The 26005-nt window shown below is 48.1% G+C and overlaps 1 protein-coding gene across 1 annotated transcript in view; it reads right to left on the reverse strand.

Moving 5' to 3' along the window:
• IARS1 (isoleucyl-tRNA synthetase 1) overlaps positions 1-24341 on the reverse strand; it is a 233697-nt gene extending 209356 nt beyond the window's left edge. The window contains exon 1 of the mRNA XM_073645216.1: positions 24199-24341. Coding sequence (XP_073501317.1) covers positions 24199-24211 — 13 coding nt within the window. The 5' untranslated portion in view covers positions 24212-24341. The remainder of the gene's footprint in view (positions 1-24198) is intronic.
• Between the last annotated feature and the right edge of the window lie 1664 nt (positions 24342-26005).

The raw sequence follows: 26005 nt of genomic DNA on the forward strand, positions 1-26005 counted from the left end.
TGGAGCTATATATCAGGGACTGTATACACATGGAGCTGTATATAGGGGTCGTATACACATGGAGCTGTATATAAGGGCCGTAAACACATGGAGCTGTATAGAAGAGCCGTATACACATGGAGCTGTATAGAAGAGCCGTATACACATGGAGCTGTATAGAAGAGCCGTATACACATGGAGCTGTATATAGGAGCTGAATACACATGGAGCTGTATACACATGGAGCCGTATATAGGAGCCGCATACACATGGAGCCGTATATAGGGGCCGTATACACATGGAGCTGTATATAGGGGCCGTATACACATGGAGCTGTATAGAGGAGACGTATACACATGGAGCTGTATACACATGGAGCTGTATATCAGGGATTGTATACACATGGAGCTGTATATAGGGGTCGTATACACATGGAGCTGTATATAGGGGCCGTATACACATGGAGCTGTATAGAGGAGACGTATACACATGAAGCTGTATACACATGGAGCTGTATATCAGGGACTGTATACACATGGAGCTGTATATAGGGGTCGTATACACATGGAGCTGTATATAGGGGCCGTATACACATGGAGCTGTATATAGGGGCCGTATACACATGGAGCTGTATATAGGAGCCGTATACACATGGAGCTGTATATAGGGGCCGTATACACATGGAGCTGTATATAGGGGCTGTATACACATGGAGCTGTATAGAGGAGCCGTATACACATGGAACCGTATACACATGGAGCTGTATAGAGGAGCCGTATACACATGGAGCTGTACATAGGGGCCGTAAACACATGGAGCTGTATATAGGGGCCGTATACACATGGAGCTGTATATAGGGGCCGTATACACATGGAGCTGTATATAGGGGCCGTATACACATGGAGCTGTATAGAGGAGCCGTATACACATGGAGCTGTATAGAGGAGCCGTATACACATGGAGCTGTATATAGGGGCCGTATACACATGGAGCTGTATAGAGGAGCCGTATACACATGGAACCGTATACACATGGAGCTGTATATACGGGCCGTAAACACATGGAGCTGTATATAGGGGCCGTATACACATGGAGCTGTATATAGGGGCCGTATACACATGGAGCTGTATATAGGGGCCGTATACACATGGAGCTGTATATAGGGGCCGTAAACACATGGAGCTGTATATAGGGGCCGTATACACATGGAGCTGTATATAGGGGCCGTATACACATGGAGCTGTATATAGGAACCGTATACACATGAAGCTGTATAGAGGAGCCGTATACACATGGAGCTTTATACACATGGAACCGTATACACATGGAGCTGTATATAGGAGCCGTATACACATGGAGCTTTATACACATGGAGCCGTATACACATGGAGCTGTATATAGGAGCCGTATACACATGGAGCTTTATACACATGGAGCTGTATATACATGGAGCTGTATACACATGGAGCCGTATATAGGGGCCGTATACACATGGAGCTGTATACACATGGAGCCGTATATAGGGGCCGTATACACATGGAGCTGTATACACATGGAGCCGTATACACATGGAGCTGTATATAGGTGCCGTATACACATGGAGCTGTATATAGAAGCTGTATACACATGGAGCCGTAAACACATGGAGCTGTATACACATGGAGCCGTATATAGGGGCCGTATACACATGGAGCTGTATATAGGGGCCGTATACACATGGAGCTGTATATAGGGGCCGTATACACATGGAGCTGTATATAGGGGTCGTATACACATGGTGCTGTATATAGGAGCCGTATGCACATGGAGCTGTATAGAGGAGCCGTATACACATGGAGCCGTATATAGGGGCTGTATACACATGGAGCTGTATAGAGGAGCCGTATACACATGGAGCTGTACATAGGGGCCGTGTACACATGGAGCTGTATAGAGGAGCCGTATACACATGGAGCTGTATATGGGGGCCGTATACACATGGAGCTGTATATAGGGGCCGTATACACATGGAGCTGTATAGAGGAGCCGTATACACATGGAGCTGTATAGAGGAGCCGTATACACATGGAGCTGTATATAGGGGCCGTATACACATGGAGCTGTATAGAGGAGCCGTATACACATGGAACCGTATACACATGGAGCTGTATAGAGGAGCCGTATACACATGGAGCTGTACATAGGGGCCGTAAACACATGGAGCTGTATAGAGGAGCCGTATACACATGGAACTGTACATAGGGGCCGTAAACACATGAAGCTGTATATAGGGGCCGTAAACACATGGAGCTGTATACACATGGAGCCGTATATAGGGGCCGTATACACATGGAGCTGTATATAGGGGCCGTATACACATGGAGCTGTATATAGGGGCCGTATACACATGGAGCTGTATATAGGGGTCGTATACACATGGTGCTGTATATAGGAGCCGTATACACATGGAGCTGTACATAGGGGCCGTAAACACATGGAGCTGTATATAGGGGCCGTGTACACATGGAGCTGTATATAGGGGCCGTGTACACATGGAGCTGTATAGAGGAGCCGTATACACATGGAGCTGTATAGAGGAGCCGCATACACATGGAGCTGTATATAGGGGCCGTATACACATGGAGCTGTATAGAGGAGCCGTATACACATGGAGCTGTACATAGGGGCCGTAAACACATGGAGCTGTATATAGGGGCCGTATACACATGGAGCTGTATAGAGGAGCCGTATACACATGGAGCTGTATGTAGGGGCCGTAAACACATGGAGCTGTATACACATGGAGCAGTATATAGGGGCCGTAAACACATGGAGCTGTATACACATGGAGCCGTATATAGGGGCCGTATACACATGGAGCTGTATATAGGGGCCGTATACACATGGAGCTGTATATAGGGGCCGTATACACATGGAGCTGTATATAGGGGTCGTATACACATGGTGCTGTATATAGGAGCCGTATACACATGGAGCTGTATATAGGGGCCGTATACACATGGAGCTGTATATAGGGGCCGTATACACATGGAGCTGTATAGAGGAGCCGTATACACATGGAGCTGTATAGAGGAGCCGTATACACATGGAGCTGTACATAGGGGCCGTAAACACATGGAGCTGTATATAGGGGCCGTATACACATGGAGCTGTATAGAGGAGCCGTATACACATGGAGCTGTATATAGGGGCCGTATACACATGGAGCTGTATATAGGGGCCGTATACACATGGAGCTGTATAGAGGAGCAGTATACACATGGAGCTGTATATAGGGGCCGTATACACATGGAGCTGTATAGAGGAGCCGTATACACATGGAACCGTATACACATGGAGCTGTATAGAGGAGCCGTATACACATGGAGCTGTACATAGGGGCCGTAAACACATGGAGCTGTATATAGGGGCCGTATACACATGGAGCTGTATATAGGGGCCGTATACACATGGAGCTGTATATAGGAACCGTATACACATGGAGCTGTATAGAGGAGCCGTATACACATGGAACCGTATACACATGGAGCTGTATATAGGAGCCGTATACACATGGAGCTTTATACACATGGAGCCGTATACACATGGAGCTGTATACACATGGAGCTGTATACACATGGAGCCGTATATAGGGGCCGTATACACATGGAGCCGTATATAGGGGCCGTATACACATGGAGCCGTAAACACATGGCGCTGTATATAGGGGCTGTATACACATGGAGCTGTATATAGGGGCTGTATACACATGGAGCTGTATATAGGGGCTGTATACACATGGAGCTGTATAGAGGAGCTGTATACAGGAGCTGTATACACATGGAGCTGTATATAGGAGCTGTATACACATGGAGCTGTATATAGGGGCCGTATACACATGGAGCTGTATAGAGGAGCCGTATACACATGGAGCTGTATATAGGGCCGTATACACATGGAGCTGTATATAGGGGCCATATACACATGGAGCTGTATATAGGGGCCGTATACACATGGAGCCGTATAGAGGAGCCGTATACAAATGGAGCCGTATACACATGCAGCTGTATACACATGGAGCTGTATATAGGAGCTGTATATACATGGAGCTGTATACACATGGAGCTGAAAATAGGAGCCGTATACACATGGAGCTGAAAATAGGAGCCGTATACACATGGAGCTGTATATAGGAGCCGTATACACATGGAGCTGTATATAGGAGCTGTATACACATGGAGCCGTAAAGACATGGAGCTGTATACACATGGAGCTGTATATCAGGGACTGTATACACATGGAGCTGTATATAGGGGTCGTATACACATGGAGCTGTATATAGGGGCCGTATACACATGGAGCTGTATATAGGGGCCGTAAACACATGGAGCTGTATATAGGGGCCGTATACACATGGAGCTGTATATAGGGGCCGTATACACATGGAGCTGTATATAGGAACCGTATACACATGGAGCTGTATAGAGGAGCCGTATACACATGGAGCTGTATAGACATGGAGCCGTATACACATGGAGCTGTATATAGGAGCCGTATACACATGGAGCTTTATACACATGGAGCTGTATACACATGGAGCTGTATATAGGAGCCGTATACACATGGAGCTTTATACACATGGAGCCGTATACACATGGAGCTGTATATAGGAGCCGTATACACATGGAGCTTTATACACATGGAGCTGTATACACATGGAGCCGTATATAGGGGCCGTATACACATGGAGCTGTATACACATGGAGCCGTATATAGGGGCCGTATACACATGGAGCTGTATACACATGGAGCAGTATACACATGGAGCAGTATACACATGGAGCCGTATACACATGGAGCTGTATATAGGGGCCGTATACACATGGAGCTGTATATAGAAGCTGTATACACATGGAGCCGTAAACACATGGAGCTGTATACACATGGAGCCGTATATAGGGGCCATATACACATGGAGCTGTATATAGGGGCCGTATACACATGGAGCTGTATATAGGGGCCGTATACACATGGAGCTGTATATAGGGGTCGTATACACATGGTGCTGTATATAGGAGCCGTATGCACATGGAGCTGTATAGAGGAGCCGTATACACATGGAGCCGTATATAGGGGCTGTATACACATGGAGCTGTATAGAGGAGCCGTATACACATGGAGCTGTATATAGGGGCCGTGTACACATGGAGCTGTATATAGGGGCCGTGTACACATGGAGCTGTATAGAGGAGCCGTATACACATGGAGCTGTATAGAGGAGCCGTATACACATGGAGCTGTATATAGGGGCCGTATACACATGGAGCTGTATAGAGGAGCCGTATACACATGGAGCTGTATAGAGGAGCCGTATACACATGGAACCGTATACACATGGAGCTGTATAGAGGAGCCGTATACACATGGAGCTGTACATGGGGGCCGTAAACACATGGAGCTGTATATAGGGGCCGTATACACATGGAGCTGTATAGAGGAGCCGTATACACATGGAACTGTACATAGGGGCCGTAAACACATGGAGCTGTATATAGGGGCCGTAAACACATGGAGCTGTATACACATGGAGCCGTATATAGGGGCCGTATACACATGGAGCTGTATATAGGGGCCGTATACACATGGAGCTGTATATAGGGGCCATATACACATGGAGCTGTATATAGGGGTCGTATACACATGGTGCTGTATATAGGAGCCGTATACACATGGAGCTGTACATAGGGGCCGTAAACACATGGAGCTGTATATAGGGGCCGTATACACATGGAGCTGTATATAGGGGCCGTATACACATGGAGCTGTATAGAGGAGCCGTATACACATGGAGCTGTACATAGGGGCCGTAAACACATGGAGCTGTATATAGGGGCCGTATACACATGGAGCTGTATAGAGGAGCCGTATACACATGGAGCTGTATGTAGGGGCCGTAAACACATGGAGCTGTATACACATGGAGCAGTATATAGGGGCCGTAAACACATGGAGCTGTATACACATGGAGCCGTATATAGGGGCCGTATACACATGGAGCTGTATATAGGGGCCGTATACACATGGAGCTGTATATAGGGGCCGTATACACATGGAGCTGTATATAGGGGTCGTATACACATGGTGCTGTATATAGGAGCCGTATACACATGGAGCTGTATATAGGGGCCGTATACACATGGAGCTGTATATAGGGGCAATACACATGGAGCTGTATAGAGGAGCCGTATACACATGGAACCGTATACACATGGAGCTGTATAGAGGAGCCGTATACACATGGAGCTGTACATAGGGGCCGTAAACACATGGAGCTGTATATAGGGGCCGTATACACATGGAGCTGTATAGAGGAGCCGTATACACATGGAGCTGTATATAGGGGCCGTATACACATGGAGCTGTATATAGGGGCCGTATACACATGGAGCTGTATAGAGGAGCAGTATACACATGGAGCTGTATATAGGGGCCGTATACACATGGAGCTGTATATAGGGGCCGTATACACATGGAGCTGTATAGAGGAGCCGTATACACATGGAGCTGTATAGAGGAGCCGTATACACATGGAGCTGTACATAGGGGCCGTAAACACATGGAGCTGTATATAGGGGCCGTATACACATGGAGCTGTATATAGGGGCCGTATACACATGGAGCTGTATATAGGGGCCGTATACACATGGAGCTGTATAGAGGAGCCGTATACACATGGAACTGTATATAGGAGCCGTATACACATGGAGCTTTATACACATGGAGCCGTATACACATGGAGCTGTATATAGGAGCCGTATACACATGGAGCTTTATACACATGGAGCTGTATACACATGGAGCTGTATACACATGGAGCTGTATACACATGGAGCCGTATATAGGGGCCGTATACACATGGAGCCGTATATAGGGGCCGTATACACATGGAGCCGTAAACACATGGCGCTGTATATAGGGGCTGTATACACATGGAGCTGTATATAGGGGCTGTATACACATGGAGCTGTATATAGGGGCTGTATACACATGGAGCTGTATAGAGGAGCCGTATACACGTGGAGCTGTATATAGGAGCTGTATACACGTGGAGCTGTATATAGGAGCTGTATACACATGGAGCTGTATATAGGAGCTGTATACACATGGAGCTGTATATAGGGGCCGTATACACATGGAGCTGTATAGAGGAGCCGTATACACATGGAGCTGTATATAGGGCCGTATACACATGGAGCTGTATACACATGGAGCTGTATATAGGGGATGTATACACATGGAGCTGTATATAGGGGCCATATACACATGGAGCTGTATATAGGGGCCGTATACACATGGAGCCGTATAGAGGAGCCGTATACAAATGGAGCTGTATACACATGGAGCTGTATATAGGAGCTGTATATACATGGAGCTGTATATAGGAGCTGTATACACATGGAGCTGAATATAGGAGCCGTATACACATGGAGCTGAAAATAGGAGCCGTATACACATGGAGCTGTATATAGGAGCCGTATACACATGGAGCTGTATATAGGAGCTGTATACACATGGAGCCGTAAAGACATGGAGCTGTATACACATGGAGCTGTATATCAGGGACTGTATACACATGGAGCTGTATATAGGGGTCGTATACACATGGAGCTGTATATAGGGGCCGTATACACATGGAGCTGTATATAGGGGCCGTATACACATGGAGCTGTATATAGGGGCCGTATACACATGGAGCTGTATATAAGGGCCGTATACACATGGAGCTGTATATAGGGGCCGTATACACATGGAGCTGTATAGAGGAGCCGCATACAAATGGAGCTGTATAGAGGAGCCGTATACACATGGAGCTGTATATAGGAGCTGTATACACATGGAGCCGTATATAGGGGCCGTATACACATGAAGCTGTATACACATGGAGCTGTTTATAGGAGCTGTATACACATGGAGCTGTATATAGGAGCTGTATACACATGGAGCTGTATACAGGAGGCGTATACACATGGAGCTGTATAGAGGAGCCGTATACACATGGAGCTGTATAGAGGAGCTGTATAGAGGAGCTGTACACACATGGAGCTGTATATAGGGGCCGTATACACATGGAGCTGTATATAGGGGCCGTATACACATGGAGCTGTATATAGGGGCCGTATACACATGGAGCTGTATATAGGGGCCGTATACACATGGAGCTGTATATAGGGGCCGTATACACATGGAGCTGTATATAGGGGCCGTATACACATGGAGCTGTATATAGGGGCCGTATACACATGGAGCTGTATACACATGGAGCGGAGCCGTATACACATGGAGCTGTATATAGGGGCCGTATACACATGGAGCTGTATACACATGGAGCTGTATATAGGGGCTGTATACACATGGAGCTGTATATAGGAGCTGTATACACATGGAGCTGTATATAGGGGCCGTATACACATGGAGCTGTATATAGGGGCCGTATACACATGGAGCTGTACAGAGGAGCCGTATACACATGGAGCTGTACAGAGGAGCCGTATACACATGGAGCTATATATAGCAGCCGTATACACATGTAGCTGCTTACAAATGGAGCCGTATACACATGGAGCCGTATACACATGGAGCTGTATATAGGAGCTGTATACACATGGAGCCGTATACACATGGAGCTGCATAGACATTGAGCCGTATACACATGGAGCTGTATATAGGAGCTGTATACACATGGAGCTGTATAGAGGAGCCGTATACACATGGAGCTGTATAGAGGAGCCGTATACACATGGAGCTGTATAGAGGAGCTGTATACACATGGATCTGTATATAGGGGCCGTATACACATGGAGCTGTATATAGGGGCCGTATACACATGGAGCTGTATATAGGGGCCGTATACACATGGAGCTGTATATAGGGGCCGTATACACATGGAGCTGTACAGAGGAGCCGTATACACATGGAGCCGTATACACATGGAGCTGTATATAGGGGCTGTATACACATGGAGCTGTATATAGGAGCTGTATACACATGGAGCTGTATATAGGGGCCGTATACACATGGAGCTGCATATAGGGGCCGTATACACATGGAGCTGTATATAGGAGCTGTATACACATGGAGCCGTAAAGACATGGAGCTGTATACACATGGAGCTGTATATCAGGGACTGTATACACATGGAGCTGTATATAGGGGTCGTATACACATGGAGCTGTATATAGGGGCCGTATACACATGGAGCTGTATATAGGGGCCGTATACACATGGAGCTGTATATAGGGGCCGTATACACATGGAGCTGTATATAAGGGCCGTATACACATGGAGCTGTATATAGGGGCCGTATACACATGGAGCTGTATAGAGGAGCCGCATACAAATGGAGCTGTATAGAGGAGCCGTATACACATGGAGCTGTATATAGGAGCTGTATACACATGGAGCCGTATATAGGGGCCGTATACACATGAAGCTGTATACACATGGAGCTGTTTATAGGAGCTGTATACACATGGAGCTGTATATAGGAGCTGTATACACATGGAGCTGTATACAGGAGGCGTATACACATGGAGCTGTATAGAGGAGCCGTATACACATGGAGCTGTATAGAGGAGCTGTATAGAGGAGCTGTACACACATGGAGCTGTATATAGGGGCCGTATACACATGGAGCTGTATATAGGGGCCGTATACACATGGAGCTGTATATAGGGGCCGTATACACATGGAGCTGTATATAGGGGCCGTATACACATGGAGCTGTATATAGGGGCCGTATACACATGGAGCTGTATATAGGGGCCGTATACACATGGAGCTGTATATAGGGGCCGTATACACATGGAGCTGTATACACATGGAGCGGAGCCGTATACACATGGAGCTGTATATAGGGGCCGTATACACATGGAGCTGTATACACATGGAGCTGTATATAGGGGCTGTATACACATGGAGCTGTATATAGGAGCTGTATACACATGGAGCTGTATATAGGGGCCGTATACACATGGAGCTGTATATAGGGGCCGTATACACATGGAGCTGTACAGAGGAGCCGTATACACATGGAGCTGTACAGAGGAGCCGTATACACATGGAGCTATATATAGCAGCCGTATACACATGTAGCTGCTTACAAATGGAGCCGTATACACATGGAGCCGTATACACATGGAGCTGTATATAGGAGCTGTATACACATGGAGCCGTATACACATGGAGCTGCATAGACATTGAGCCGTATACACATGGAGCTGTATATAGGAGCTGTATACACATGGAGCTGTATAGAGGAGCCGTATACACATGGAGCTGTATAGAGGAGCCGTATACACATGGAGCTGTATAGAGGAGCTGTATACACATGGATCTGTATATAGGGGCCGTATACACATGGAGCTGTATATAGGGGCCGTATACACATGGAGCTGTATATAGGGGCCGTATACACATGGAGCTGTATATAGGGGCCGTATACACATGGAGCTGTACAGAGGAGCCGTATACACATGGAGCCGTATACACATGGAGCTGTATATAGGGGCTGTATACACATGGAGCTGTATATAGGAGCTGTATACACATGGAGCTGTATATAGGGGCCGTATACACATGGAGCTGCATATAGGGGCCGTATACACATGGAGCTGTACAGAGGAGCCGTATACACATGGAGCCGCTTACACATGGAGCTGTATACACATGGAGCCGCATACACATGGAGCCGCATACACATGGAGCCGCATACACATGGAGCCGCATACACATGGAGCCGCATACACATGGAGCCGCATACACATGGAGCCGCTTACACATGGAGCCGCTTACACATGGAGCCGTATATAGGAGCTGTATACACATGGAGCTATATATAGGAGCTGTATACACATGGAGCCGTATACACATGGAGCTATATATAGGAGCTGTATACACATGGAGCCGTATACACATGGAGCTGTATATAGGAGCCGTATACACATGGAGCTGTATATAGGAGCTGCATACACATGGAGCCGTATACACATGGAGCTGTATATAGGGGCTGTATACACATGGAGCTATATATAGGAGCTGTATACACATGGAGCCGTATACACATGGAGCTGTATATAGGAGCTGTATACACATGGAGCCGTATACACATGGAGCTGTATATAGGAGCCGTATACACATGGAGCTGTATATAGGAGCTGCATACACATGGAGCAGTATATAGGGGCCGTATACACATGGAGCTGTATACACATGGAGCTGTATATAGGGGCTGTATACACATGGAGCCGTATATAGGGGCTGTATACACATGGAGCAGTATACAGGGGCCGTATACACATGGAGCTGTATACACATGGAGCTGTATATAGGGGCTGTATACACATGGAGCCGTATATAGGAGCTGCATACACATGGAGCTGTATACACATGGAGCTGTATATAGGGGCTGTATACACATGGAGCTGTATATAGGGGCTGTATACACATGGAGTTGTATACAGATGGAGCAGTATATAGAGGCCGTATACACATGGAGCTGTATATAGGGGCTGTATACACATGGAGCCGTATACACATGGAGCCGTATAGAGGGGCCGTATACACATGGAGCTGTATATAGGGCGGTATACACATGGAGCTGTATATAGGGGCTGTATACGCATGGAGCTGTATGCACATGGAGCTGTATATAGGAGCGGTATACACATGGAGCCGTATATAGGGGCTGTATACACATGGAGCTGTATATAGGGGCTGTATACACATGGAGCCGTATGCACATGGTGCTGTATACACATGGAGCTGTATATAGGGGCTGTATGCACATGGAGCCGTATGCACATGGTGCTGTATACACATGGAGCTGTATATAGGGGCTGTATACACATGGAGCCATAGGCACATGGAGCCGTATACACATGGAGCCGTATAGAGGGGCCGTATACACATGGAGCTGTATATAGGAGCGGTATACACATGGAGCTGTATATAGGAGCGGTATACACATGGAGCCGTATGCACATGGAGCCGTATACACATGGTGCTGTATATAGGAGCTGTATACACATGGAGCCGTATACACATGGAGCTGTATATAGGGGCTGTATACACATGGAGTCGTATGCACATGGAGCCGTATAGAGGGGCCGTATACACATGGAGCTGTATATAGGGCGGTATACACATGGAGCTGTATATAGGGGCTGTATACGCATGGAGCTGTATGCACATGGAGCTGTATATAGGCGCGGTATACACATGGAGCGGTATACACATGGAGCCGTATATAGGGGCTGTATACACATGGAGCCGTATACACATGGAGCTGTATATAGGGGCTGTATACACATGGAGCCGTATGCACATGGTGCTGTATACACATGGAGCTGTATATAGGGGCTGTATGCACATGGAGCCGTATGCACATGGTGCTGTATACACATGGAGCTGTATATAGGGGCTGTATACACATGGAGCCGTAGGCACATGGAGCCGTATAGAGGGGCCGTATACACATGGAGCTGTATATAGGAGCGGTATACACATGGAGCCGTATACACATGGAGTCGTATACACATGGTGCTGTATATAGGAGCTGTATACACATGGAGCCGTATACACATGGAGCTGTATATAGGGGCCGTATACACATGGAGCTGTATACACATGGAGTCGTATGCACATGGAGCCGTATGCACATGGAGCCGTATGCACATGGAGCTGTATATAGGAGCTGTATACACATGGAGCCGTATACACATGGAGCCGTATACACATGGAGCCGTATACACATGGAGCTGTATATTGGGGCCGTATACACATGGAGCTGTATATAGGGGCTGTATACACATGGAGCTGTATATAGGGGTCGTATACACATGGAGCCGTATGCACATGGAGCCGTATATAGGGGCTGTATACACATGGAGCCGTATGCACATGGAGCTGTATAGAGGGGCCGTATACACATGGAGCTGTATAGAGGAGCCGTATACACATGGAGCTGTATAGAGGAGCCGTATACACATGGAGCTGTATAGAGGAGCCGTATACACATGGAGCCGTATATAGGAGCTGTATACACATGGAGCTGTATAGAGGAGCCGTATACACATGGAGCTGTATATAGGAGCCGTATACACATGGAGCTGTATATAGGGGCTGTATACACATGGAGCTGTATATAGGAGCGGTATACACATGGAGCTGTATATAGGGGCCGTATACACATGGAGCTGTATATAGGAGCGGTATACACATGGAGCTGTAAATAGGGGCCGTATACACATGGAGCCGTATATAGGGGCTGTATAGAGGAGCTGTATACACATGGAGCCGTATATAGGGGCTGTATACACATGGAGCTGTAAATATGGGCCGTATACACGTGGAGCCGTATATAGGGGCTGTATACACATGGAGCCGTATATAGGGGCCGTATACACATGGAGCTGTATATAGGAGCCGTATACACATGGAGCTGTATAGAGGAGCCGTATACACATGGAGCTGTATAGAGGAGCTGTATACACATGGATCTGTATATAGGGGCCGTATACACATGGAGCTGTATATAGGGGCCGTATACACATGGAGCTGTATATAGGGGCCGTATACACATGGAGCTGTATATAGGGGCCGTATACACATGGAGCTGTATATAGGGGCTGTATACACATGGAGCTGTACAGAGGAGCCGTATACACATGGAGCTGTATATAGGGGCTGTATACACATGGAGCTGTATATAGGAGCTGTATACACATGGAGCTGTATATAGGGGCCGTATACACATGGAGCTGCTTACACATGGAGCCGTATACACATGGAGCCGCATACACATGGAGCCGCATACACATGGAGCCGCATACACATGGAGCCGCATACACATGGAGCCGCTTACACATGGAGCCGTATATAGGAGCTGTATACACATGGAGCTATATATAGGAGCTGTATACACATGGAGCCGTATACACATGGAGCTGTATATAGGAGCTGCATACACATGGAGCCGTATACACATGGAGCTGTATATAGGAGCCGTATACACATGGAGCTGTATATAGGAGCTGCATACACATGGAGCCATATATAGGGGCTGTATACACATGGAGCTATATATAGGAGCTGTATACACATGGAGCCGTATACACATGGAGCTGTATATAGGAGCTGTATACACATGGAGCCGTATACACATGGAGCTGTATATAGGAGCCGTATACACATGGAGCAGTATATAGGGGCCGTATACACATGGAGCTGTATACACATGGAGCTGTATACACATGGAGCCGTATATAGGGGCTGTATACACATGGAGCTGTATACACATGGAGCAGTATATAGGGGCCGTATACACATGGAGCTGTATATAGGGGCTGTATACACATGGAGCCGTATACACATGGAGCCGTATATAGGAGCTGCATACACATGGAGCTGTATACACATGGAGCTGTATATAGGGGCTGTATACACATGGAGCTGTATACACATGGAGCTGTATATAGGGGCTGTATACACATGGAGCTGTATACACATGGAGCTGTATATAGGGGCCGTATACACATGGAGCTGTATACACATGGAGCTGTATATAGGGGCTGTATACACATGGAGCCGTATACACATGGAGCCGTATACACATGGAGCCGTATAGAGGGGCCGTATACACATGGAGCTGTATATAGGGCGGTATACACATGGAGCTGTATATAGGGCGGTATACACATGGAGCTGTATAGAGGGGCCGTATACACATGGAGCTGTATATAGGGGCCGTATACACATGGAGCTGTATATAAGGGCGGTATACAGATGGAGCGGTATATAGGAGCCGTATACACATGGAGCTGTATATAGGGGCCGTATACACATGGATCTGTATATAGGGGCCGTATACACATGGAGCTGTATATAGGGGCCGTATACACATGGAGCTGTATATAGGGGCCGTATACACATGGAGCTGTATATAGGGGCCGTATACACATGGAGCTGTATATAGGGGCCGTATACACATGGAGCTGTATATAGGGGCCGTATACACATGGAGCTGTATATAGGGGCCGTATACACATGGAGCTGTATATAGGGGCAGTATACACATGGAGCTGTATATAGGGGCCGTATACACATGGAGCTGTATACAGGGGCCGTATACACATGGAGCTGTATATAGGGGCCATATACACATGGAGCTGTATATAGGAGCCGTATACACATGGAGATGTATATAGGAGCCGTATACACATGGAGCTGTATATAGGGGCCGTATACACATGGAGCTGTATATAGGGGCCGTATACACATGGAGCTGTATATAGGGGCCGTATACACATGGAGCTGTATATAGGGGCCGTATACACATGGAGCTGTATACAGGGGCCGTATACACATGGAGCTGTATATAGGGGCCGTATACACATGGAGCTGTATATAGGAGCCGTATACACATGGAGCTGTATATAGGAGCGGTATACACATGGAGCTGTATACAGGGGCCGTATACACATGGAGCTGTATACACACGGAGCTGTATATAGGAGCCGTCTACACATGGAGCTGTCTATAGGAGCCGTCTACACATGGAGCCGTATAGAAGGGGCCGTATACACATGGAGCTGTATACGCATGGAGCTGTATAGAGGGGCCGTATACACATGGAGCCGTATATAGGAGCTGTATACACATGGAGCCGTATATAGGGGCTGTATACACATGGAGCTGTATATCAGGAGCTGTATACACATGGAGCTGTATACACATGGAGCTGTATATAGGGGCTGTATACACATGGAGCTGTATATCAGGAGCTGTATATAGGGGCCGTATACACATGGAGCTGTATATAGGGCCGTATACACATGGAGCTCTATATAGGAGCTGTATACACATGGAGCTGTATATAGGGGCTGTATACACATGGAGCCGTATATAGGGGCAGTATACACATCGAGCTGTATATAGGAGCTGTATACACATGGAGCTGTATATAGGAGCTGTATAGACATGGAGCTGTATAGAGGAGCTGTATACACATGGAGCTGTATACCGGGGGCAGTATACACATGGAGCTGTATATAGGGGCTGTATACACATGGAGCTGTATATCAGGGTCCGTATACACATGGAGCTGTATATAGGAGCCGTATACACATGGAGCTGTATATCAGGGGCCGTATACACATGGAGCTGTATACACATGGAGCTGTATATAGGAGCTGTATACACATGGAGCTGTATACCGGGGCCGTATACACATGGAGCTGTATACACATGGAGCTGTATATAGGGGCCGTATACACATGGAGCTGTATACACATGGAGCTGTATATATGGGCCGTATACACATGGAGCTGTATAGAGGGGCTGTATACACATGGAGCTGTATAGAGGGGCTGTATACACATGGAGCTGTATATAGGGGCCGTATACAGGAGCCGTATACACATGGAGCTGTATATAGGGGCCGTATACACATGGAGCTGTATATAGCGGCCGTATACACATGGAGCTGTATATAGGGGCCGTATACACATGGAGCCGTATAGAGGAGCTGTATACACATGGAGATGTATACAGGAGCCGTAGACACATGGAGCCGTAGACACATGGAGCTGTATAGAGGGGCCGTATACACATGGAGCTGTATAGAGGGGCCGTATACACATGGAGCTGTATAGAGGGGCCGTATACACATGGAGCTGTATATAGGGGCCGTATACACGGAGCTGTATAGAGGGGCTGTATATAGGGGCCGTATACACATGGAGCTGTATATAGGGGCCGTATACACATGGAGCTGTATATAGGGGCCGTATACACATGGAGCTGTATATAGGGGCCGTATACACATGGAGCTGTATATAGGGGCCGTATACACATGGAGCTGTATATAGGAGCCGTATACACATGGAGCTGTATATAGGGGCTGTATACACATGGAGCTGTATATAGGGGCCGTATACACATGGAGCTGTATAGAGGAGCCGTATACACATGGAGCTGTATATAGGGGCCGTATACACATGGAGCTGTATATAGGGGCCGTATACACATGGAGCTGTATATAGAGGCCGTATACACATGGAGCTGTATAGAGGGGCCGTATACACATGGAGCTGTATAGAGGGGCCGTATACACATGGAGCTGTATAGAGGGGCCGTATACACATGGAGCTGTATATAGGGGCCGTGTACACATGGAGCTGTATAGAGGAGCCGTATACACATGGAGCTGTATATAGGGGCCGTATACACATGGAGCTGTATATATGGGCCGTATACACATGGAGCTGTATATAGAGGCCGTATACACATGGAGCTGTATAGAGGGGCCGTATACACATGGAGCTGTATAGAGATGACGTATACACATGGAGCTGTATAGAGGGGCCGTATACACATGGAGCTGTATAGAGGGGCCGTATGCACATGGAGCTGTATAGAGGAGCCGTATGCACATGGAGCTGTATAGAGGGGCCGTATACACATGGAGCTGTATAGAGGGGCCGTATACACATGGAGCTGTATAGAGGGGCCGTATACACATGGAGCCGTATATAGGAGCTGCATACACATGGAGCTGTATACACATGGAGCTGTATATAGGGGCTGTATACACATGGAGCTGTATATAGGGGCTGTATACACATGGAGTTGTATACAGATGGAGCAGTATATAGAGGCCGTATACACATGGAGCTGTATATAGGGGCTGTATACACATGGAGCCGTATACACATGGAGCCGTATAGAGGGGCCGTATACACATGGAGCTGTATATAGGGCGGTATACACATGGAGCTGTATATAGGGGCTGTATACGCATGGAGCTGTATGCACATGGAGCTGTATATAGGAGCGGTATACACATGGAGCCGTATATAGGGGCTGTATACACATGGAGCTGTATATAGGGGCTGTATACACATGGAGCCGTATGCACATGGTGCTGTATACACATGGAGCTGTATATAGGGGCTGTATGCACATGGAGCCGTATGCACATGGTGCTGTATACACATGGAGCTGTATATAGGGGCTGTATACACATGGAGCCATAGGCACATGGAGCCGTATACACATGGAGCCGTATAGAGGGGCCGTATACACATGGAGCTGTATATAGGAGCGGTATACACATGGAGCTGTATATAGGAGCGGTATACACATGGAGCCGTATGCACATGGAGCCGTATACACATGGTGCTGTATATAGGAGCTGTATACACATGGAGCCGTATACACATGGAGCTGTATATAGGGGCTGTATACACATGGAGTCGTATGCACATGGAGCCGTATAGAGGGGCCGTATACACATGGAGCTGTATATAGGGCGGTATACACATGGAGCTGTATATAGGGGCTGTATACGCATGGAGCTGTATGCACATGGAGCTGTATATAGGCGCGGTATACACATGGAGCGGTATACACATGGAGCCGTATATAGGGGCTGTATACACATGGAGCCGTATACACATGGAGCTGTATATAGGGGCTGTATACACATGGAGCCGTATGCACATGGTGCTGTATACACATGGAGCTGTATATAGGGGCTGTATGCACATGGAGCCGTATGCACATGGTGCTGTATACACATGGAGCTGTATATAGGGGCTGTATACACATGGAGCCGTAGGCACATGGAGCCGTATAGAGGGGCCGTATACACATGGAGCTGTATATAGGAGCGGTATACACATGGAGCCGTATACACATGGAGTCGTATACACATGGTGCTGTATATAGGAGCTGTATACACATGGAGCCGTATACACATGGAGCTGTATATAGGGGCCGTATACACATGGAGCTGTATACACATGGAGTCGTATGCACATGGAGCCGTATGCACATGGAGCCGTATGCACATGGAGCTGTATATAGGAGCTGTATACACATGGAGCCGTATACACATGGAGCCGTATACACATGGAGCTGTATATTGGGGCCGTATACACATGGAGCTGTATATAGGGGCTGTATACACATGGAGCTGTATATAGGGGTCGTATACACATGGAGCCGTATGCACATGGAGCCGTATATAGGGGCTGTATACACATGGAGCCGTATGCACATGGAGCTGTATAGAGGGGCCGTATACACATGGAGCTGTATAGAGGAGCCGTATACACATGGAGCTGTATAGAGGAGCCGTATACACATGGAGCTGTATAGAGGAGCCGTATACACATGGAGCCGTATATAGGAGCTGTATACACATGGAGCTGTATAGAGGAGCCGTATACACATGGAGCTGTATATAGGAGCCGTATACACATGGAGCTGTATATAGGGGCTGTATACACATGGAGCTGTATATAGGAGCGGTATACACATGGAGCTGTATATAGGGGCCGTATACACATGGAGCTGTATATAGGAGCGGTATACACATGGAGCTGTAAATAGGGGCCGTATACACATGGAGCCGTATATAGGGGCTGTATAGAGGAGCTGTATACACATGGAGCCGTATATAGGGGCTGTATACACATGGAGCTGTAAATATGGGCCGTATACACGTGGAGCCGTATATAGGGGCTGTATACACATGGAGCCGTATATAGGGGCCGTATACACATGGAGCTGTATATAGGAGCCGTATACACATGGAGCTGTATAGAGGAGCCGTATACACATGGAGCTGTATAGAGGAGCTGTATACACATGGATCTGTATATAGGGGCCGTATACACATGGAGCTGTATATAGGGGCCGTATACACATGGAGCTGTATATAGGGGCCGTATACACATGGAGCTGTATATAGGGGCCGTATACACATGGAGCTGTATATAGGGGCTGTATACACATGGAGCTGTACAGAGGAGCCGTATACACATGGAGCTGTATATAGGGGCTGTATACACATGGAGCTGTATATAGGAGCTGTATACACATGGAGCTGTATATAGGGGCCGTATACACATGGAGCTGCTTACACATGGAGCCGTATACACATGGAGCCGCATACACATGGAGCCGCATACACATGGAGCCGCATACACATGGAGCCGCATACACATGGAGCCGCTTACACATGGAGCCGTATATAGGAGCTGTATACACATGGAGCTATATATAGGAGCTGTATACACATGGAGCCGTATACACATGGAGCTGTATATAGGAGCTGCATACACATGGAGCCGTATACACATGGAGCTGTATATAGGAGCCGTATACACATGGAGCTGTATATAGGAGCTGCATACACATGGAGCCATATATAGGGGCTGTATACACATGGAGCTATATATAGGAGCTGTATACACATGGAGCCGTATACACATGGAGCTGTATATAGGAGCTGTATACACATGGAGCCGTATACACATGGAGCTGTATATAGGAGCCGTATACACATGGAGCAGTATATAGGGGCCGTATACACATGGAGCTGTATACACATGGAGCTGTATACACATGGAGCCGTATATAGGGGCTGTATACACATGGAGCTGTATACACATGGAGCAGTATATAGGGGCCGTATACACATGGAGCTGTATATAGGGGCTGTATACACATGGAGCCGTATACACATGGAGCCGTATATAGGAGCTGCATACACATGGAGCTGTATACACATGGAGCTGTATATAGGGGCTGTATACACATGGAGCTGTATACACATGGAGCTGTATATAGGGGCTGTATACACATGGAGCTGTATACACATGGAGCTGTATATAGGGGCCGTAGACACATGGAGCTGTATACACATGGAGCTGTATATAGGGGCTGTATACACATGGAGCCGTATACACATGGAGCCGTATACACATGGAGCCGTATAGAGGGGCCGTATACACATGGAGCTGTATATAGGGCGGTATACACATGGAGCTGTATATAGGGCGGTATACACATGGAGCTGTATAGAGGGGCCGTATACACATGGAGCTGTATATAGGGGCCGTATACACATGGAGCTGTATATAAGGGCGGTATACAGATGGAGCGGTATATAGGAGCCGTATACACATGGAGCTGTATATAGGGGCCGTATACACATGGATCTGTATATAGGGGCCGTATACACATGGAGCTGTATATAGGGGCCGTATACACATGGAGCTGTATATAGGGGCCGTATACACATGGAGCTGTATATAGGGGCCGTATACACATGGAGCTGTATATAGGGGCCGTATACACATGGAGCTGTATATAGGGGCCGTATACACATGGAGCTGTATATAGGGGCCGTATACACATGGAGCTGTATATAGGGGCAGTATACACATGGAGCTGTATATAGGGGCCGTATACACATGGAGCTGTATACAGGGGCCGTATACACATGGAGCTGTATATAGGGGCCATATACACATGGAGCTGTATATAGGAGCCGTATACACATGGAGATGTATATAGGAGCCGTATACACATGGAGCTGTATATAGGGGCCGTATACACATGGAGCTGTATATAGGGGCCGTATACACATGGAGCTGTATATAGGGGCCGTATACACATGGAGCTGTATATAGGGGCCGTATACACATGGAGCTGTATACAGGGGCCGTATACACATGGAGCTGTATATAGGAGCCGTATACACATGGAGCTGTATATAGGAGCGGTATACACATGGAGCTGTATACAGGGGCCGTATACACATGGAGCTGTATACACACGGAGCTGTATATAGGAGCCGTCTACACATGGAGCTGTCTATAGGAGCCGTCTACACATGGAGCCGTATAGAAGGGGCCGTATACACATGGAGCTGTATACGCATGGAGCTGTATAGAGGGGCCGTATACACATGGAGCCGTATATAGGAGCTGTATACACATGGAGCCGTATATAGGGGCTGTATACACATGGAGCTGTATATCAGGAGCTGTATACACATGGAGCTGTATACACATGGAGCTGTATATAGGGGCTGTATACACATGGAGCTGTATATCAGGAGCTGTATATAGGGGCCGTATACACATGGAGCTGTATATAGGGCCGTATACACATGGAGCTCTATATAGGAGCTGTATACACATGGAGCTGTATATAGGGGCTGTATACACATGGAGCCGTATATAGGGGCAGTATACACATCGAGCTGTATATAGGAGCTGTATACACATGGAGCTGTATATAGGAGCTGTATAGACATGGAGCTGTATAGAGGAGCTGTATACACATGGAGCTGTATACCGGGGGCAGTATACACATGGAGCTGTATATAGGGGCTGTATACACATGGAGCTGTATATCAGGGTCCGTATACACATGGAGCTGTATATAGGAGCCGTATACACATGGAGCTGTATATCAGGGGCCGTATACACATGGAGCTGTATACACATGGAGCTGTATATAGGAGCTGTATACACATGGAGCTGTATACCGGGGCCGTATACACATGGAGCTGTATACACATGGAGCTGTATATAGGGGCCGTATACACATGGAGCTGTATACACATGGAGCTGTATATATGGGCCGTATACACATGGAGCTGTATAGAGGGGCTGTATACACATGGAGCTGTATAGAGGGGCTGTATACAGGAGCCGTATACACATGGAGCTGTATATAGGGGCCGTATACACATGGAGCTGTATATAGCGGCCGTATACACATGGAGCTGTATATAGGGGCCGTATACACATGGAGCCGTATAGAGGAGCTGTATACACATGGAGATGTATACAGGAGCCGTAGACACATGGAGCCGTAGACACATGGAGCTGTATAGAGGGGCCGTATACACATGGAGCTGTATAGAGGGGCCGTATACACATGGAGCTGTATAGAGGGGCCGTATACACATGGAGCTGTATATAGGGGCCGTATACACGGAGCTGTATAGAGGGGCTGTATATAGGGGCCGTATACACATGGAGCTGTATATAGGGGCCGTATACACATGGAGCTGTATATAGGGGCCGTATACACATGGAGCTGTATATAGGGGCCGTATACACATGGAGCTGTATATAGGGGCCGTATACACATGGAGCTGTATATAGGAGCCGTATACACATGGAGCTGTATATAGGGGCTGTATACACATGGAGCTGTATATAGGGGCCGTATACACATGGAGCTGTATAGAGGAGCCGTATACACATGGAGCTGTATATAGGGGCCGTATACACATGGAGCTGTATATAGGGGCCGTATACACATGGAGCTGTATATAGAGGCCGTATACACATGGAGCTGTATAGAGGGGCCGTATACACATGGAGCTGTATAGAGGGGCCGTATACACATGGAGCTGTATATAGGGGCCGTGTACACATGGAGCTGTATAGAGGAGCCGTATACACATGGAGCTGTATATAGGGGCCGTATACACATGGAGCTGTATATAGGGGCCGTATACACATGGAGCTGTATATAGAGGCCGTATACACATGGAGCTGTATAGAGGGGCCGTATACACATGGAGCTGTATAGAGATGACGTATACACATGGAGCTGTATAGAGGGGCCGTATACACATGGAGCTGTATAGAGGGGCCGTATGCACATGGAGCTGTATAGAGGAGCCGTATGCACATGGAGCTGTATAGAGGGGCCGTATACACATGGAGCTGTATAGAGGGGCCGTATACACATGGAGCTGTATAGAGGGGCCGTATACACATGGAGCTGTATAGAGGGGCCGTATACACATGGAGCTGTATAGAGGGGCCGTATACACATGGAGCTGTATAGAGGGGCCGTATACACATGGAGCTGTATAGAGGGGCCGTATACACATGGAGCTGTATAGAGGAGCCGTATACACATGGAGCTGTATACACATGGAGCTGTATATAGGGGCTGTATACACATGGAGCTGTATACACATGGAGCTGTATAGAGGAGCTGTATATAGGGGCCGTATACACATGGAGCTGTATATAGGGGCCGTATACACATGGAGCTGTATATAGAGGCCGTATACACATGGAGCTGTATAGAGGGGCCGTATACACATGGAGCTGTATAGAGGGGCTGTATACACATGGAGCTGTATAGAGGGGCCGCATACACATGGAGCTGTATAGAGGGGCTGTATACACATGGAGCTGTATATAGAGGCCGTATACACATGGAGCTGTATATAGAGGCCGTATACACATGGAGCTGTATAGAGGGGCTGTATACACATGGAGCTGTATAGAGGGGCTGTATACACATGGAGCTGTATATCGGGGGCTGTGTACAGATGACAGGTAAAGCAGCACTCACCGCTCTCCGTCATGAGCTGATGTAACGCCAAAGCAGCATGAGCGGAAACGGAAGTGAGTGGGGAAACGTCATTTGCGCACGTGGGCTCTGTGGTCACGTGATTTCTTTGTAGTCGATTTTCAATTGGTCGCTTGTTTAATGACGCTGCGTCTTTGCTAGAAGATGTCACGAGCAGGGGCGGTTGTTTCTCCTTCCAGGGCGGAGCTCACTCCAGGAGGCAGTGCTGTGTGCTGAGGCTGCACTCGCGTGAATGCGCCCTGAGTGCGGCTGCGCAGTGGAGCCGTTGCGAGATGAGATTGAGAATTTCTTTTTTATAAACAGCAGAGCTCAGACTGAGGGTGCGTTATGTTAAAGTTGATGATGTCACTTAGGCTATTATACTGTGTGTGGGGGGCTGTGGGGACATCATACTGTGTGTGGTGGGCTGTGGGACATCATACTGTGTGTGGTGGGCTGTGGGGACAGCATACTGTGTGTGGTGGGCTGTGGGGACAGCATACTGTGTGTGGTGGGCTGTGGGGACAGCATACTGTGTGTGGTGGGCTGTGGGGACATCATACTGTGTGTGGAGGCTGTGGGGACAGCATACTGTGTGTGGTGGGCTGTGGGGACATCATACTGTGTGTGGGGGCTGTGGGGACAGCATACTGTGTGTGGTGGGCTGTGGGGACATCATACGGTGTGTGGAGGCTGTGGGGACAGCATACGGTGTGTGGAGGCTGTGGGGACAGCATACTGTGTGTGGTGGGCTGTGGGGACATCATACTGTGTGTGGGGACAGCATACTGTGTGTGGTGGGCTGTGGGGACATCATACTGTGTGTGGAGGCTGTGGGGACAGCATACTGTGTGTGGTGGGCTGTGGGGATAGCATACTGTGTGTGGAGGCTGTGGGGACATCATAGTGTGTGTGGTGGGCTGTGGGGGCAGCATACTGTGTGTGGTGGGCTGTGGGGGCAGCATACTGTGTGTGGTGGGCTGTGGGGGCAGCATACTGTGTGTGGTGGGCTGTGGGGACATCATACTGTGTGTGGTGGGCTGTGGGGACATCATACTGTGTGTGGGGGCTGTGGGGACAGCATACTGTGTGTGGGGGCTGTGGGGACAGCATACTGTGTGTGGGGGCTGTGGGGACATCATACTGTGTGTGGTGGGCTGTGAGGACAGCATACTGTGTGTGGTGGGCTGTGGGGACATCATACTGTGTGTGGTGGGCTGTGAGGACAGCATACTGTGTGTGGTGGGCTGTGGGGACAGCATACTGTGTGTGGAGGCTGTGGGGACATCATGCTGTGGGGACATCATACTGTGTGTGGAGGCTGTGGGGACATCATAGTGTGTGTGGTGGGCTGTGGGGACATCATAGTGTGTGTGGTGGGCTGTGGGGACATCATACTGTGTGTGGTGGGCTGTGGGGACATCATACTGTGTGTGGTGGGCTGTAGGGACAGCATACTGTGTGTGGTGGGCTGTGGGGACAGCATACTGTGTGTGGTGGGCTGTGGGAACAGCATACTGTGTGTGGTGGGCTGTGGGAACAGCATACTGTGTGTGGTGGGCTGTGGGGACAGCATACTGTGTGTGGTGGGCTGTGGGAACAGCATACTGTGTGTGGTGGACTGTGGGGACAGCATACTGTGTGTGGTGGACTGTGGGGACAGCATATTGTGTGTGGAGGCTGTGGGGACATCATACTGTGTGTGGGGGGCTGTGGGGACATCATACTGTGTGTGGGGACATCATACTGTGTGTGGGGGGCTGTGGGGACATACTGTGTGTGGGGGGCTGTGGGGACATCATACTGTGTG

Source organism: Phyllobates terribilis, unplaced genomic scaffold (assembly GCF_046119375.1).
Source record: "Phyllobates terribilis strain yellow unplaced genomic scaffold, ASM4611937v1 Scaffold_8__6_contigs__length_399053987, whole genome shotgun sequence".
In the NCBI taxonomy this organism is placed as follows: Eukaryota; Metazoa; Chordata; class Amphibia; order Anura; family Dendrobatidae; genus Phyllobates; species Phyllobates terribilis.